This window comes from Sorex fumeus, unplaced genomic scaffold (assembly GCF_029834395.1).
Source record: "Sorex fumeus unplaced genomic scaffold, SorFum_2.1 ptg000043l, whole genome shotgun sequence".
NCBI classification, from domain to species: domain Eukaryota; kingdom Metazoa; phylum Chordata; class Mammalia; order Eulipotyphla; family Soricidae; genus Sorex; species Sorex fumeus.
This window is the reverse complement of record NW_026606100.1, coordinates 12,740,625-12,758,892: the sequence shown is the minus strand read 5'-3', so window position 1 is coordinate 12,758,892 and position 18,268 is coordinate 12,740,625. Positions and strand designations below refer to the sequence as shown.

Here is an 18,268-nt window from a genome sequence, read left to right as displayed (position 1 = left end):
CAACAAAGCAGGGGAAATAAGTCAGTCTCAGAAGACAGGAAACATCAGCACAGTATGATGTCCTTTTCTCCTAATACTATGGAGGCTCACAATCAGGCCCACATAGATGGAGCACTTAAGAACAATCAGTCCAAGTCTGCAAGAAACTTCACACTGCTCCCTGATGAGGATACTCTCAGTAGCCAAAATAAACTTTATCGGGAAAACACAGATGTAAGGCAAGTGGCTTTGGAGTTTTCACCAAGAACTGATTTGGTAGACTCCTTTGTATCCAAAACACAAGTAAAGAATGATTCTCTAAGGGGCCCAAGGGAAAAGATACAGAAGATGTGGAACCATTCATTCTGTTTCCCTGGGGGATCCAGGTGGGAGTTTCCAAGCAGATCAGATACCATAGATCTGGAACAATGGCCAAGCAATAAGCAAAATATAGAACGTGAAAGTATGGGAACCTACCCCAACAAAGGAGGTAGCTGCAATCCCTTGTTTACAGCTGAAGAGATAGATTTAACAGAGCAAGAGGAAGATAGTCAAAATGAATCGATGATTATGCCAGGACCAGAACAGCTGAAGTCTCTCTCTTCAGCCTCTACATTTTCCTCTTCTTGGTCTCATTCTTCATTTTCTACTCTGCCTACTATTTCAAGAACTGTGGACCTCAAATCACAATCTAAGGTCGTTATTTCTCCTTCTGACTGTTCCTTGGGACTTTCTCCTACAATGCCTCACATTTTAAATTCTCCACTCTTCAGGAAAGAGGCACCCACTCATATTTTGACTCTTGAAAATGAAAGGAACATTTTTGAAAATATCCCCCATACCCCAAGCATCTATTCCTCTCCTCCCTCTCCTCCTTGCTCTCCTCCGCCACCTCCTCCTCCACCACTGCCTCTTTCTTCTTTGACTCCTTCTTGTCCTTCTCCATCACCACCTTCCATTCCTCCTCCTCTGCCTCCTCCTCCTTTTCATCCACTTTCTGTTCCTCCTCCCTCCACTACTTCCCCTCCTCCATTTCCCACTCTCCTTCCACCCCCTCCTCCTCTTCCTTCTCCACTGGTTCCTTCAGCATCTTTTCCATCCACAAAGTATGTTAAACACACTGCCAGTGTAACACCTAGCAAGGAAATGGAGTCTTCTGTGATGCAGCTGTCAACCTCAACGTCCACATGCAACACAGAACATCAAAAAGAACCAAAAGGCATCCTCAAACACATTAAAAACCTCTCAGAACTTGAAAAGTCGGTAGCTAATATGTATAGTCAAATAGAAAAAAATTTTCCACCCAAACAGATTTCAAAACATCGAACTAGTTGCCCTTCAGAGTTAACAAATATGGAAATGAGATCTGAACAAAAACGGGAAAATTTGCAAGAAATTGTGGAAGAAAATGAAAATCAGTCTCACAGTCAATCTACTTCACTGTAATTTTGCCTCTTCTATTTTAATTAAGAACTCATTTGTTGCTCATAATCTTCAAGTGGAGGAAAATCTGAACATTGAAGAAGATTCTATTCTTTTAATCTAAACTCAATGCAATGCTGTCTTTTCCTTATTTTTAATTTAAAAGATTAACCTCATCATTACTAACTCATAGTATAGATGTATCTTACTTTTCTTAACTACGAAGTAGCATAATTTGCCTACATTTATTTAAAAAGTAAGTAATTTCAGATTGTCTTTCAATGGGAAAATATGGGCATTAAAATTAAATATTCAACAAAACATTGGCTTGTTGATTATGTTAATGCATTAACTTTATATTTGATATTACATTATAGTTTTATATGAGTACTACAGGAAAATATAGATTGTTAAAAATATGCTAAAAATAATTTATGTTATTTTCTTGACCTTATGTATTTAACTAAAAGAGATACTAGCAAGTAAAATGTTTTGTGTCTAAAAATGGTAGGAGATGGCAGACATAAAGGTATTCCAGAATAAATTTCAGAGTTGTAAGATTTAGTCATCTGTTTTCTTATAAGAAATTTTTTTTACTCTGGCTTGCTTTTGTCTTACTAGTATGCTTATACATTTGATATACATTTTACTTTTTTCCAGCTGATGTCTTACTTTTATTTTTCATTGTGCATTCCTTTCCCTTCTTTATTACTGAAATAAATTATGAGTTGTTAACTTTTGTAAGGCATTTCATTTATCCCACAAATGTTTAAAGCGCAATTTGGTTTGGTTTTCCTGCATTATTATATCACCTACTTAACTATAATTTCTTCATAAGATACTCTTTCAAAATATGTATCTCCAGTTTTATAAAAACAGTAATCATTTTTATCAAAATAAAATTAAAATTTCAATAATGAGCACATTTATAAATTTAGTACATGAACAATATTAACAATTCTTCATTAAAATTGAAGACAAATTCAGCATGTACATTTCTAATTACTTTCAGTTACTATATTAAAAAATTTAACTTAACATTTAAATTTAACATGCAGTATCCAAATAAAATATAAAATAATTAAGTAGAAATCAAGAAGCAGTATGATTTATGAATTATTATGCATTATATAGACTTATACCTTATTGGAAACAAAGAGAAACATTTATTTAATAGAAGGAAATATTTGTTGTAATTGTTCGTGCAGTTTTGATTCTTAAAATTTTTAAATTTTGTTCTTATAAATTCTTAAAAAAATTAAGAACATCAGCTAAACTATATACTGTCTGTCTTCAAGTATTTACTTTTCCACACCTAACATATAAAATAAGTTTTATTTACTGAAAATATTCACTTCAAGCACAATTATAATTATTTGGTTTACTCTGTAATTTTCCCTGTTGGCACAGAGAGAAAAATAATTCCAAAATGTTGATAAGTCTTGTTTGATAATAATCATTACAAGTATGTTAATAAGCATGCAGATAACTGCAATGCATCATTTCAAAGTTTGTTCAGGTCTTATATTAAAATTTTTTTTCAGAGTTAGGTTTGGCATACTTAACAATTTAAAGTTTTTTAAAAAGGATATGTCTTAATATTTTTATTAGCAACTCAGCTTCTGATTCTTTTCATCCAAAACAAGTCATTTCTTTCTTGGGGTTCTTGAACTTGATTTTTTTCTCTCTTTCACTGAAAAACTTCAGTTGGAGTTTTTGTTGGCAGCTGGTCATATGCATGAGAACTTGTGCTATTTGGCGGACTCTGACAAGGTATTATTCACAATCTGTGTAAACTTTTAATGTGAATGTATGTTTTTAAGCTATTTCTATCAATTTATTGAAAATGGAAAGAAATTTCTTGGTAGTTCCTTAGACTTTCTTATTAATAAAATTTTTAAATAATAGTCAAAGAAATGAGAATTGTAAGTAACAGTTTTATATAGGAACCTTTAGTCTCACTAAATAATTAACCTGTAATTTTGTGTAGTATTTTTATAATATTGTTGTTCCTTGGTATAAGTGGTATAAGTGGTGTATTGATTTTTAGCCTTCAGCAAGCAACAAAGTGTGCAGATAATCAACCTTCTATGTATAATGCTTATAATCTGTGCACAATCCCCCTTATACATTAAATTTATCTCTATACTACAAGCTATAGATAATGCAATGTAAAAAGTTATGTGAATAGATGTTACATTTTGGAATTTAGGAAATAAAAACAAGGGAAATACACAGACACAAGTACAATAAAATTCAGGAAATGGTGTGTATTTTTTTCTTACAGTTGATTGAGTTGATTCCTTGGATTCATTGGTGCAGAAACTCTGAATACAGATAATTAAGTTGTTTTATTTTAATTTTAAGTTTTTATTGGTGAATAATTGGCTTGCAATATTATGAAATTCCAAGGACTTAGCTTCATACCTCTTTATGTATGTAATTACTGCTACCAAAAATTTCAAAGACTTCCCATCATCAAAATACCTTATCTTCCATAATGGTTTAATATAATTATTATGTATCTGTACCTTTTATAAAAATATACCTAGTAGTTTAATAACACACTATGAGATTTTAAGCTGCATTGTGAAAGTCAGTTAGAACATTTTTAAGTGAGATCTTTATTCTTTGAATATAAAAGCCAAAATATATTCTAAATTTCTGTCTCCTCACAAATTTGACAGTCTCTATAAAACATAATTTTTTACGTTTATTATATAGTTAAATTAATGCATAAACATTATGAGATGCATTGTTCAATAGTATAAATAGGCTAACATATTTTCCTTACTGTAAAAATAAGTGAACCATCATACATACAGATAATGCAAAATAAATAATTTATATCAGAAATAAACCACAGAAAGTATACAGTAATATGAATGGTTTTATGGGATCTATGAAAAGTTATATTAAATGAAAACATATTAAACATATCAATCAGTGTTTTACTTCTTATAAATGATCTTTTACCTACATGTTAAGTGAAATAATAAAAATGAAGACACAATAGTCATGTACTTTATTACCATATTATATTAATATATACAATAGGTTGATATACAATATAATAAAATAATATGGCTTATGCATTAATACATACTACAATTATGAGAAATATCAGTAATAAAAATGACATATATTTATAATATAAAATCAATTTGGCTGAACATTTTTTAACTAGGTATCTAATGATCATTATTTTTAAAACCTAGATTTGAGATTTATATTCTTTATACCCGAAAAACAACAAATTTAGTGAAAGTTCAAAATTACTTAAACAGTACTTAGTGTATTTTAATTCTAAATGTACTAGGTGATTTTTATTGCTGTATCTGTTGGCAGCACTGTACATGTACCCTGTAAAATTCACTATGAAATAAATTCGGATAATAAATTCTGAAAGTATTTAGTAAGAATAATATTGTCATTGCTATCAGTCATTCCATTTGTCTTAATTATATTTTCTTACTAATTCCATCTAGCATGATCAACAACACTCGTTAAATATTTAAGATATATGGTTTATTGAGTATTAAATAATCTTCAACTTACTGAAATTCAACTTCAAAATTACTCTTCAGTTCTTTCTTAGAGTAAATATTTCACTAACTTATGTTTTATAAAATTTATAAATCTTTATTATTAAATATTTCATAGTTATATCTCAAAAATTACTTCATGTTTAATAACTGACTCTTAATTCTAGTCTCTATTTTTCTATCATTATTTTTAGAATAAATTGACTTAGGCAAGTAAAACCTTTCAAGCAATTTGGAGAATACTCTATTTATGGAGATATATTTTTCGTGAATAAAATATTTCCCCACATAAAAATGCTATATGTATATCAAAACTTTTTCTAGAATTGATGATCTAGAACATTTTATCACAATTGATCTGAATAGAATAAAAGTGCGTTGTGATACAGCATTGACAATAATATATTTGTATGTGATGTTGCTCACTCATTTAGATGAAGGGTGTGAAGTGGTAAATGTCTTAATAATACAGACATAAAAATTTGACTTCTTTATAATAACGCGAAACTAAGCAAAATTACTTAAAAATGCCTTTTCAGTTTTTCTCAAATATTTAAAAGCATTCTTATCTTTAATTTTATTTTATCTGAAGTGTTTAATATAGATTTCTTTATTTCTGCCTTTCAGGAGAGGTTTTACATCAGAGGTAAGGGCATCATGGTATTTATATCAAACATTCTAGAAAAATATTTTGTTATAAACACAACAAATATATAATTTCTCAAGAATTATATAATTTTACACTAGTAAAAGTAAAGTAAAGGCCCTCCCGTTGATCATCGATTTGCTCGAGCGGGCCCAGTAACGTCTCCATTGGAGACTTTGTTGTTACTGTGTCTGGCATATCGAATACGTCACGGGGAGCTTGCCAGGCTCTGCTGTGCGGGCGAGATACTCTCAGTAGCTTGCCGGGCTCTCCGAGAGGGGCGGAGGAATTGAACTCAGGTCGGCCATGTTGGCTGCGTGCAAGGCAAATGCCCTACCGCTGTGCTATCGCTCCTATTTAATAATATTATAACACTATGCTAATTTTTTTCTATTTATCAAATATGTATTTTGAAGTTTTAAGATTATTCACTGGAATAACAAAGATCAAGTGCTCACATCTCAGTGATATTTTTCTCTCAATCACTAATGATAAACATAGTGATATCCCCTCCAATTAAATTTTCTAAGATTATAGAACTAATTTAGAAAATGTAGGGATAGTCCATTTTTTTCTTAATACCAATATAAAGCTTCTTCCTATTATATTGGGATAGAAAATATTGAGGAATTAAAAATACCAAGACTTTTGAAAGCTCTGGATTTTCTAATGTGTTAATTTGATTGTCACTCTATCTTGGGAATTTTGACCAAACAATCCTGAGAATCAAATATGGTCTAGAATATAGCTTCATAGTCAAAAGATTGAAATGAGCATACAAACCAACTGGATGATCAATTAGAATGTGGAATGCCTGAATTATTTGGAAAAAAAACATGAAAGATTTTAATAATTACTCGCATCAGGGATAACTATACTAGATAAAAGATCAGATAATAATATTTCATGATTTAATTGCCTGATTGTTTAAATGAGCAGTTGTGCTATACTAATAACTAAGTCTACCACTCCAGTCAGATACTCTATTGGTATTTCATATACTTGGTTTATTGGTGAATTATCACTTAAGCTTCTCTGACCACCTTGACCTTATATTAAAATTTGTTTAGCATAATAATTTCTCTGCAGAAAGTTAATTCCAAATTTTAATTGTATAACTTGCTGTGGTAAAAACATAAAAAAAAAGATCAGTCAACATTCTATTCCCTTTATATCATTAACAATGAACCATAAGGAATAAGTTGTAAATTATCCTGGCCATATCAGATGAAGAAAACAATGTCCTAATCAAAGATCTTCTAAAAACATAATCAATGATTAGAGACAAAACATTTATATATTGGTAGATATTTTGAAATTTAAAAATTATATGGGGAGAATGTTTTAATCATTACGCCCTACTGCTGTGCTATTTTAATCATTATAATATAATAAATAAATTAAAACACTAGCATTGTTTTGTATGCTCTACTTTTCTTTTTAATTAACCTGATCACATTTAATGTGATTGAGACGAAAAAAAGAGGGGGCAACTAAAAAAAGTTTTAACTTATAAAAGCAAAAGAGTAACATAGTGCTTTTAGAATCATAAATTACTCTTTGTTATATGACCCATCAAAAAATTTTGTATTAAGGCAATTAAATTTGATGTTAATAGCAACATCAACATCATTAAAATTATTTAAAATAATTGCACTGAACTGTAGAACTGTCCTCCCATTGTTCATTGATTTGCTCGAATGGGCACCAATAACGTCTTTATTGTGAGACTTCTTGTTACTGTTTTTGGCATATCGAATACGCCACGGGGAGCTTGCCAGGCTCTGCTGTGCGGGCGGGATACTCTCAGAGCTTGCCAGGCACTCTGAAAGGGACAGGAGAATCAAACCTGGGTCGGCCACATGCAAGGCAAATATCCTACCCACTGTGCTATCACTCTAGCCAAATAACTAGGAAAAATATTTATTTTGATATTTATCATATCCTAAAGAAACACAGTCTCAGTGTAACCAGTCGTTAGCTGTCACTTTTCCCTCCCTATCTTCTTAATTATAACCTTCTTTTAAAGTCTGGATTATTTTCTAAATCTTTTTCTATTTTAATTTCCGTTGGCAGCAACAACAACTTCTGAGGCCTTCTCTCCTTAAGCCTGAGGTATAAATTTCTTTTCTATTTAGTCTCAATGAGCCTTTATAATATTTTATGTGGCTGTCAGGTCCATTTTACATGTATTCAGAGTCAGTGGCTTCCACATGGCATAATTTTATAAGAGAGAGAAAGACAGTTTAAAATTGAAATAAACATATAGCAAGGAAATCACCACCCTGTTTCTCGCTCAGGTTGACCTAACTTTCTATCTCCCTCTATAAAATGGGGAAAAAGGATAAATTAAATCAGATAAAGAAGAATGTAAGTTATACTGTATGATTTAATGAATTTTTGCAGATTATACAACAGTATTGATTACCTTAAAGTTTGATCATACTAAATCAGATATTATCTACATTTCCATACAATAATCTGATTTTTTGTTTTGTTTCACTTTAGTGATATTTTGATGCACATATAAATTGTTATTGTTATAATCGACAAACTATAATATATATAAAGTGTGCATTATGAGTACACGCATATACATATAGTGAATTATTCTTATAATGCAGTCATTAGCACATTCAATGTCTCACATATGTATCTTTGGTGAGGAGTATATGATAGCATTTAAGATTAACATTTTTATCAAAATTAATTTATATTGTGTAGTATTATCAACAAGAGTTCTATATTTTGTATTAGATCCATAAACTTAATGAATGCTTTTTAAGCATAAGCTTCAGTATCTTCTACCTATTTCTACCTCCCCAAGCCATTGAAAGCACCCTTTCTATTGTTTTGCTGAATTTAATTGTTAATCGTCACCCCACCCATAGTCCACAGAAAGAGATTTCATGAAGTATTTATCTTTCTCAGTCCATCTTGCTCACTTATAAGAAATTGTCCTTCTGGGTTTATCCATATATCAATATGGGAAGAATTTTTCTTTCTAAATAAGTCATTCATTGTGGAGAGATCACATACTAGCCAAGAAGATTAACTTGAAGCACAGTTATAGTTAACTAAATAGTTTTTTTCTACCTTCCAAAAAGACAATTTTCTTGTTTACTAAGTTTTTATAAATAGAATAATATAAGATACTATTATCTCAACTTTGCTTCCCTTGCTCATCTTTTTGTTTTGAGATTGTCCTTTTGTGAACTCAGTGTTTATCTCATGGGTTTTGCACTGATACTAGATTTTTTGCTATTAAAATCATGCATTTCATTATAGAATCATTCATAGTTATGTATATTCAGCAACATTGAATTTTTGTGAAAGAGACTATGCATGTATGTGAATTTATAATTTTACATAAATGTGGCTCCCAGAGTTTCATGTTTCTACCAAAACCCATAGTATTTCTGATCTTTAGTTTTAACTATTCTTATGAGCAGACGGAAGCAATTTTACCTCAAAACTGGATTCATTTGCAATTAACTCATAAAGTACTTATAATATGCATACTTATTGCATTAATAGAGGGATTACAAACTTAAGTAGACACTGGGAAAAGTTATGTAAGAGAGAACTTCCTTAATATACTATTAGAGCATGTGAGACATCCTATTGAGGCTTTGGTTTAGAAGACAGTATGGTTCAGGATAGAGTACTAACCAGGAGAGACTATGACTGCTTTTAGAAGCAAAACCAAAACTAAAGTACAGATATATCCAGATAATTGTGATTTTCTTCATATTCTTATTTTTCAAGACAAATAAAAGTCCAGATTTCCTAAAGGGTTTACTGATTAAAATTCTGGCAACAGCTTCTTTTATAATAAGGTATATTATAAAAAAGAAAGCACAACTGAAGTGGATTGTTAGGAAGTTTATGAATTTCTACAGTTTTTCATTTTTATATTTATGCCCACAGAGGTCTTTATGTTCTGAATCATTATTACCCCACATCACCAAAATTATTATTGTAAGTAATAGATGGATATTATTGTTGTAAATAATAAATCTATACCTATAATTTTTCCTTATATTCTTTCCTTTATTACAAATGAAATTTAGGCTAATTAGGTTAACTTTTGCAGTTCAACTTACTTAAAAGTTAAATAGAATCTAAATGAGAAATGTAATAAATTAGTCTCTAAAGTTTATGAAAAACTAGTTTCTCATCTATGTCTCAGAAAGAACACCTTTCCATAAAACAGCATGATACTGACACTATTTATAGAAAGCTTGAAAGCTCAAGCTCTCACAAATTACTCTTAGAAAGACAATAATTAGAATTATTAACATATTAAAATCTAAACACTTAAAATCAATTAAAATAATTGAAGATTATCATATACATGTAATTTTAATAACTGATACATTTTTATCAACTACTACCTTCATAAACATATGATGGATTTTAAGTCCTCTGAGTGCTACAAAATTTATCAAGAAAATGAAGCAATGTTATAGGCAACAAGGTAATTTTATTTTCCTCAAGGCAAAATTCCTTTTAGTATAAGTTAAAATAGAATGAAACATTATGTCCACTGGTAGTTTTAGAAGTTATTCAAGAAGGAATTATATAATTATTTGAAATAATTGACATATTTGATTTTAGAAAACTGTGTATCAACTCCTCAAGTCTAACAACAAATTACATTTTTTTATAAAATAGTTAAAATAAAAAAATCTTAAATGAATCAACTAAAATATGTAATTTATTTAGCCCGAAGTGCCTTGCGTGTCATTAAATTCTACGTCTGGAAATCTGACTCAGATGAAAATAATGAAAATTGTTTCCAAATGCAATTTCTCTTTTTGAACAATAGGAGTTATCCATGGAGTCTGGAATTGATCCTGGCCAGGAATATGGACAAGATTATTACAGTTATGAGCATGGGTACATCTTCAGATTTCTTATACAGCATATTAATACTTCATATGTAATAAGGATTTATTTTCATATCATTAATTCAATCATTTATTTTCTAATTTTCATGTTTCATTTTTAAATGAGCAATATGTTTAGATTTTGTTTCAAAAAATTGTACCCATTTTTGTATATTGAATTCTATCATGATGTTCTATATTGTTATTCACCACTACTATAAAAATCAGCAATTATTAAAAATACACAATTGGAAAATAGAAATCAATCATATTTGCTCAATTCCTGAATTCATCATTTATCTCAAATCAGGTGTTTAACATTTAATCTAACCAGTTAGTCTCAAGATTTTTCTTAGGAGAATTAAGAAGAAAACATGACTAAAATAGAGAAATTAGTACGTCAAAGTCACTTTTACACATGTAATTTACTGAGTTTTTAATAATATGGTAAAGGAATGTAAATTCTATAACAAATCATCTTTAAGACATATTGTTGGTGGGAAGCTAGAGACTTTGATTTTTTAATGAGATGTGTTTTTAGAATGGATCTATCCTGTACCTAAATTGTGTACCTAAAGAAGTGTGTCTTTTCCATCACAGTGGTCTCTCCAAAAACTTATGTGTAAAGTAAACTTAACTATTTTTATTGTTGTTACAGGGTAGCGTTATGCCAAAAATTATTGGTCATCAGGTTGTATTTCTTATCCTATGGCTTTAGAATTAGAGTACAAGAAGTTGATACTGTGAAATATATGTGGATTGAACAATGAAGAAAAAAGAGAACTGATGAACCATGATAGATTCCGCAAGACAACATGTAAATATATTTAAAGTTGTGAGTTTTTATTATAGGTATGAAATGCCTCAATATGGAAGTCGCCGTCGTTTGTTACCACCTGTTGGACAAGAGGAGTATGGTGAGGTAGTTGGTGAAGCTGAAGAAGAATACGAGGAGGAAGAGGTACTTGCATTTTCTCATAAAATTAATATGCTCAAACCAATATTTCAGTTTTATGTGAAGACAACCTAAAATATTTTCAATGACTATGTATTTAAATAGTAAATGTTTTTCAGAAAATTTTAATAATTCTGCATATATTTTTCATTGTCAATACAAGAACAGTTTTTAAATTTAATTTTGTCATTAAATTAATTTATTTTGTTTTATCAAGTGCTATAAAATCTTAACTAAAGTAACAATAAAGTTATGTTTCTAAAATCCTATTACTCCGTAAGAAAAAACATAACAATCAGATATGTAAAAATTAATTTTCTAAACTTTACCTTGTTCTGGCATTGTTTAGCATTCCAAAAATAATGAAAAGGTATAGTCCTTATCAAATGGCCTAATAACATAAAATTTTACTAATATTTCATGAAATTATTATATTTATTTATAAATTATATGAGACATTTATAAAATAATATAATAAATAGAACTGGCAATATTTACTCGAAGCTTTTATCCAAAAACTAGAAAATAAACTATGTTGTAGATATATTCTGCTTATCAGGAAAAAATAGTACACATAAGGTATTTATATAAACTATAATAATTTCCCTATTAACATTTTGTTAACGTAAATAAATACTTGAAACTACTAACCAGCATAATTCTGGGAAATTGAAGAAGTAATGATTATTTCTTTCTCTTTTGATCTAAACTTTAAAATAAAATTTGAATAGGAGAAAATCAAAGCTATCCAATTTTTGCATTATAAAGTAAAATTCAAGTTAAAATAACTTGTTTTTCTTGATGATCTACTTCTTTCTGTGATGCTGAAACAGTTATAAAACTTACATGGCACTTTCAGCTTGCACAGTCACACCTGTTTTACAAACGCGTAACAGGAGTACATGATAATCATGACCAAACTGACACTTCAATTGCATTTTCATAATTTTCAGGAAGAGGCAAAGAAAATTAAAAAGCCAAAAGTTGAAGTTAGAGAACCTAGCGAGGAGGAAGTAGTTGTTACTATCGAAAAACCACCAGCACCTGAGCCTACTTACACAACTTGGAAGCGAGCCAGAATATTCCCAATGATTTTTAAGAAAGTGAGAGGCCTAGCAGATAAAAGGGGTGTCGTAGACCTCGAGGGTGAAGAGTGGAGGCGCCGCCTTGAGGAAGAAGATAAGGATTACTTGAAACTGACTCTGGATCAAGACGAAGCTACCGAAAGCACAGTCGAATCAGAGGAGGAGTCCTCCAGCGACTACACAGAATACAGTGAGGAAGAATCTGAGTTCAGTGAGTCCGAGACAACAGAGGAGGAGTCTGAGTCAGAGACACCGTCTGAGGAGGAAGAAAGTTCGACCCCAGAGTCTGAAGAGTCAGAATCCACAGAGTCCGAAGGAGAAAAGGCAAGGAAAAACATTTTTCTTGCAAGAAGAAGGCCCGTTGTTGAGGAGATTAAGGAAGCCAAAGGCAGGAAGGAGGAGCTGCCTGAGGAACCAGAGGAAGAACCAAAGGTGGAAGAAGAGGAGGAACAGCCTGAGGAAGAGGAGCCGGAATTAACCCCCGTGGAAGAACCAACCGAACTGGCATCTCAGGTTGTGACTGAGGAAGGCAGTACAGGATCCGCTTCAGTGGAAGGGGACGTGGGAAGTGAGGAGGAGTCTGGCAGTAGCAGCAGCACTAGTGAGAGTCTGTCTGGAGGCCCGTGGGGCTTCCAGGTGCCAGAGTACCACACAGGCGCGGATGCAAACCAAAAGAAGCCTCCAGGAGCAAGCTCCGAAGGTTACAACACAGCACTTTAAAAAACATCACAGTAGGTGGGAGTTTTGCAGTGCTGAGTGCTTTTGTGTGCAGTGCTTTCTGGTTCTTTGAAACACACTTATAGGGGAGGAATTGATCATGGTTTTGATCGAATTTAAGATTAGAAAGTCTGCCAGAAAAGTGAATATATATGCTCTCTGAAACTTTGGGTCTGTCCTCCCGCTGTTCATCGATTTGCTCCAGCGGCCCAGTAACGTCTCCATTGTGAGACTTCTTGTTACTACTATGTTTGGCATACTGAATACTCTCAGTAGCTTGCCAGGCTCTCGGAGAGGGGTGGAGGAATTGAATCCGCCTCAGCCGGCTGGGCTGCGCAAGGCAAACACCCTACCGTGGTGCTAGCACTCCAGCCCGAAACTTTGGGTATATTAAAATTTACCTTGGGAAAAACAAGGTAATATTTCACATATATGTGATTCAAAATACATAATAAATTAATTCAATAGTTAATGTTCTGTAGCAAAATATCTGATAATGTAGTGTGAAATTATTTGCTTGTGATTCCTTTCCTGATTAGAATGGGTTATACGAATATATGTAGTGGTTTCTATATTACCTTTATCTATTCTATAAAGATAGAATAGTTAGTTATAAAGATATATATAAAGATAGAATAGATAGTTATCCTTGGATAACTACATCAAATGAGAACTCTAAAAGTCCACATTTGCATATATTACATTTCAACTGGCAAAGTTCTTATCAAAATATATTACAAACATGCCCAAACCAAATAGGTTTGTAGATTGCAATTAAAAATATTAGTTTGTTGAAATATTTTAAGAAAATTATCATTTTTCCAAAGTTGATATGAGTTTAAATTAATGAAAAATAATTTTATCATAACAATTACAGATTTGGGGGGGTAATTACATATAAAATATTTTACATATGTATCTGAAAATCAAACAGTTGGACATGCTTAAGGCAAGGTGTTGGCTGAGCACATACCTGAAAATGCTGTATTGTTTTGAAAATTGCTTAATCTTTTGCCCGGCAAGCTACCGAGAGTATTCGATATGCCAGGCGCAGTAACAACAAAGTCTCCAATGGAGACGTTACTGGGCCCGCTTGAGCAAATCGACGATCAACGAGGGCCTTTACTTTACTTACTTTACTTTGGAGGCTTCTACCAGCAATGCTCAGAAGACTTGGGGACCATTCCAGAAATAATCAATTGGTCCAGAGATTCAATGCTTTCACTGGGATATGATACAATATAGTCCTGTGTGTGCTGAACTAACCCAGCAGTGCTTATGCTCAAATACCTTAGTGCTCAAATGGCACCTATGTGCCCACCTATCACTACAAGGGAATATACAACATACAACATTGGGGAATAAATTTGGGGCCTCACTTATGCGTGGCTTATGATTAGATTGTTTGACCTGTTTCTCTAACCAGTACATAATCTTTTTTAAAAGACTGTGGCCCTTGACATTTCTAATGTAGATTTGGGAAAACAGAAGTTTCTGAAAAATTTTCATTATGTTTAGTTTGCTGACTAATGTAAAGATTTTAACAATCTTAACTTTTGTGTGTTACCTAAAAAGTTGTATTCTTTTTAGTTAATACATGTTTAAAATGATGACAAAATTGCATACTGCTAATAAATAAAACATTTGATTACATAAAATTGTATACTAATAATGGAGAATTAAGTATAAGTTAGAATAATGTGACTCTAAAATTTCTTTAAAACGGTATAAATGAACATGTTAGTACAAATAGGTAAATTAATGTTTTGCATTCCCTTCGATTTAGCTTTCCTAAAACGTTTAACAGATACCAATGTATCCAATCCTTATAAATATTTTTTTCTTGTAGAGCAGAAATTTTTTTCTACAAACACAAGTGCTACCTGAAATTTCTGTTTCCTAATGCTATACTTTAGTCAGACTGTATTAAGCTTGAAACCCAGTGTAGAGTTTGTTGAAAAAAAAAAAACTAATGTTAGTATGGTTTCTTCTTCTTCTTCTTCTTCTTCTTCTTCTTCTTCTTCTTCTTCTTCTTCTTCTTCTTCTTCTTCTTCTTCTTCTTCTCCTCCTCCTCCTCCTCCTCCTCCTCCTCCTCTCTCTATATATGTCTTAGATAACTTTCTATCTTGAATATCACAGATATTGTAATCCTCACTAAATTATGTGATAATAATCCACTTTTCTTGTTTTCTTTTTTTCCCTTTTCTTTGATAGTGGGCCAGAAAAAGAATTATCAAGTTAGTTGCTGATCAAGACTATAAAACTAGCTCAGCTGGAGAAGACAGTGCTCCAGAAAGTCAAAGGAACCGCCTTCACAATATCAATGGCAATATATACATTGCCCAGAATGGTTCTGTGGTGAGAACCCGTCGTTCCTGCCTCACTGATAACTTGAAAATTTCTTCCCCTGTCCGACTGGGGAAGCACTTTAAGAAACTAGACAAGTTGGCAGTCACACAGGAGGAGAATGTTCCCCTGAACACTCTATCAAAGGGGCCATTTGCTACGGAGAAAATGAATACTAGATCAACTCTTGTTACATTTGCCCCTTTTCCGGTGGGTACTGACTTTACAGCAAAGAAGCCATTGGGGAATAGACTGAAAAGCACAGTTCAGCAGGAATCTATGATCGACAATAAGAACATTAAAGAGTCTCTGGAGTTTCACAGTGACCACACACAGTCAGATGAGGAAGAGCTTTGGATGGGCCCATGGAATAATCTCCATATACCAATGACAAAGTTATGATCAGATTTTTAAAAGATGATTTTTATTTTTACTTCAGTTTTTAATAGACTTGGCTTTTTATTGTCACTGAAAAAACAATGTATGAGATTTATATCATGCTCACAAGCTAAAACTTTGAATATGCTTTAAAAAGAGATTTGCACTCACATTTGTATCCATTAATTGTTCTTCCCCAAAACTTTTCAGATAGACTCTCAGTTCACTAAGTAACATATCATTTAATCATTTAAATATTTTTGTTGAATCTATTTTTTTCATTTTAATAAACAAATAATTTACTAAGTAACCATTTATATTTTGTTTTGAACATATTACTCTTCATTTCTAGTTCTAAATAATATTTTTGGCCTATGTAATTTTACTTTTCATAAAAAATGGGAAAATTTATATCAGAAGATTTTATAGGTAATGGGTTTATACAGTTACTATCTATATTGTCCTGATTTTTTAAATGTTCTGAATGTATTACGAAGTGAAGTAAATGTGGGAATCTTCTATAAATCATTTAGAACCATAAGCATATTTTCTTTATTGCCCAATATAGATTTTATATATGTATATTTTGACCTAAAACACATGAAGTCACATTATTGCATAAATATCATCTATAATTTACCCTGATGCCCTTTCTCCATATATAATCTGCCAGTGTCAGGCATAATAGGGGCAGGGAATTAAGTTTAGCCATTTGGAGTAAAATAACTATTTGGAACATTATAATGATCTCTCTTAACAAAAGGTTACAGAGAGATTGGAATGGGTCAATTAGGCAATAATGCATCTTCAACCAACCACATTTTCAGTGTTCAAAATGTAATAAAACCACAGAACGCTCACATTAATATCACTGGACTTGAATGTTTTATATACTCATATAAAATAAATTTGCAGGGTGAATAATTTGTATAAATGTTAAATTCCAATAAATGTTAGAAATTCGTAGTTTTAAGTGCAGTATTCCATTTCTCCTTGTTCAAGTTTATTTATGGCTATAGGTTATAGTATAGAACCCAGGAAATGAAGGCCTGAGTATTCTAGCAAAGAATAGACTTGAATTTTCATAATTGAGTGGAGTACAGTGTTAGAATGTTTTACTATTAATAGAAACAACACAAATTATCTTTTTTAAAAAATTACCAAAGGTTTACTTATGTTTTGCATATTCTCCAGATGTGAAAGGTATAAAATAATAGAATAATTCATAATTTTATTGCATAATATTTGGTAACATATATCTCACCAGAAATTTTTCACAGTATCAACCAAGTTTTGATTTCAATAAAATTCTCTCATGAATGCAATTCTACAGTTTTAAGATTGAATACAGTATTGCAATTATTCAACTCCATTCATGTTTAATAGTTTTAAATGTTCAGTCATTTATCCCAATACTTTAAGTGTAAATTATATAACTAATTTAAAATGATCAACATATGAGCAGTGTGTTTTTTATTTCAAACTTCTAATTTGAGATTAAAATTAATAACATCTCATTTATCTGAAATTTTTGAAATTGTTTCTGTTCTTGCTTGAAAAGGCATCAACATTAATTGGGAGATTATTATTAATGTGGAATTCTACTCACAATCTCAGGTCTACTAAATAAGAATACACATTTTCAAAAGATTCCAGAATGAATATTAAATTTTGAGAAGTGGTTACCTATAAACTTGAACTGCTGGACTTACACCTTGTTGCATCAAAGTGAGCATTTTCTGTATAAACTATTTGACATTCAGTTTTATATTCAGTGAAGCATATGCTATATCTTCATTAACTCAATGAGAGATTACTAAATACAGTTCAGTAGTTTTTGATGTCCCAGGGTCTTGCTCAGTTTATCTTTTTTCTCTTCTTAGTAATTTCAGGTTGTAATTTGTTAATTTAATTTTGTCATATTGCCTGTCTCTAAAATTTATATTTCAGCTCTTCTAATCCCCTGGTAAGCAAGTTTGTGTTTTGTTTGCTTGCTTGTTTTACATATGGCTATTAAGAAAGAGTCAAAATGTAGTTCAAATGGTAAGCTCACGTCACTACATGGCCAGATAAACATCTCTGAGTGTGGCCCTATGCCCAGTTAGTGCTATGGGTAAGACAGTTTGAAGTGACATCCAACCCCCAAGTACTGCCTACCTTATCTCTATAAGAAATAACATTAAAACCTGAAGTAGGAATCATATATATGGATTCAAAGACCCTTATTTGCCATCACTGGGATATGATCATTGTTCTAGAAATATAAGTTGACAGAAGACCAGTGCCTGATATATGAGATGTCA

At 31.5% G+C, this 18,268-nt stretch overlaps 1 protein-coding gene across 1 annotated transcript in view; it reads left to right on the top strand.

Moving 5' to 3' along the window:
- The window catches only part of PCDH15 (protocadherin related 15), a 743,595-nt gene extending 727,418 nt beyond the window's left edge, over positions 1-16,177 (top strand). Inside the window, exons 33-38 of the mRNA XM_056120664.1 lie at positions 3,109-3,174; positions 5,574-5,592; positions 7,669-7,707; positions 10,424-10,494; positions 11,337-11,445; positions 15,456-16,177. Coding sequence (XP_055976639.1) covers positions 3,109-3,174; positions 5,574-5,592; positions 7,669-7,707; positions 10,424-10,494; positions 11,337-11,445; positions 15,456-15,989 — 838 coding nt within the window. The 3' untranslated portion in view covers positions 15,990-16,177. The remainder of the gene's footprint in view (positions 1-3,108; positions 3,175-5,573; positions 5,593-7,668; positions 7,708-10,423; positions 10,495-11,336; positions 11,446-15,455) is intronic.
- Positions 16,178-18,268: the final 2,091 nt, after the last annotated feature.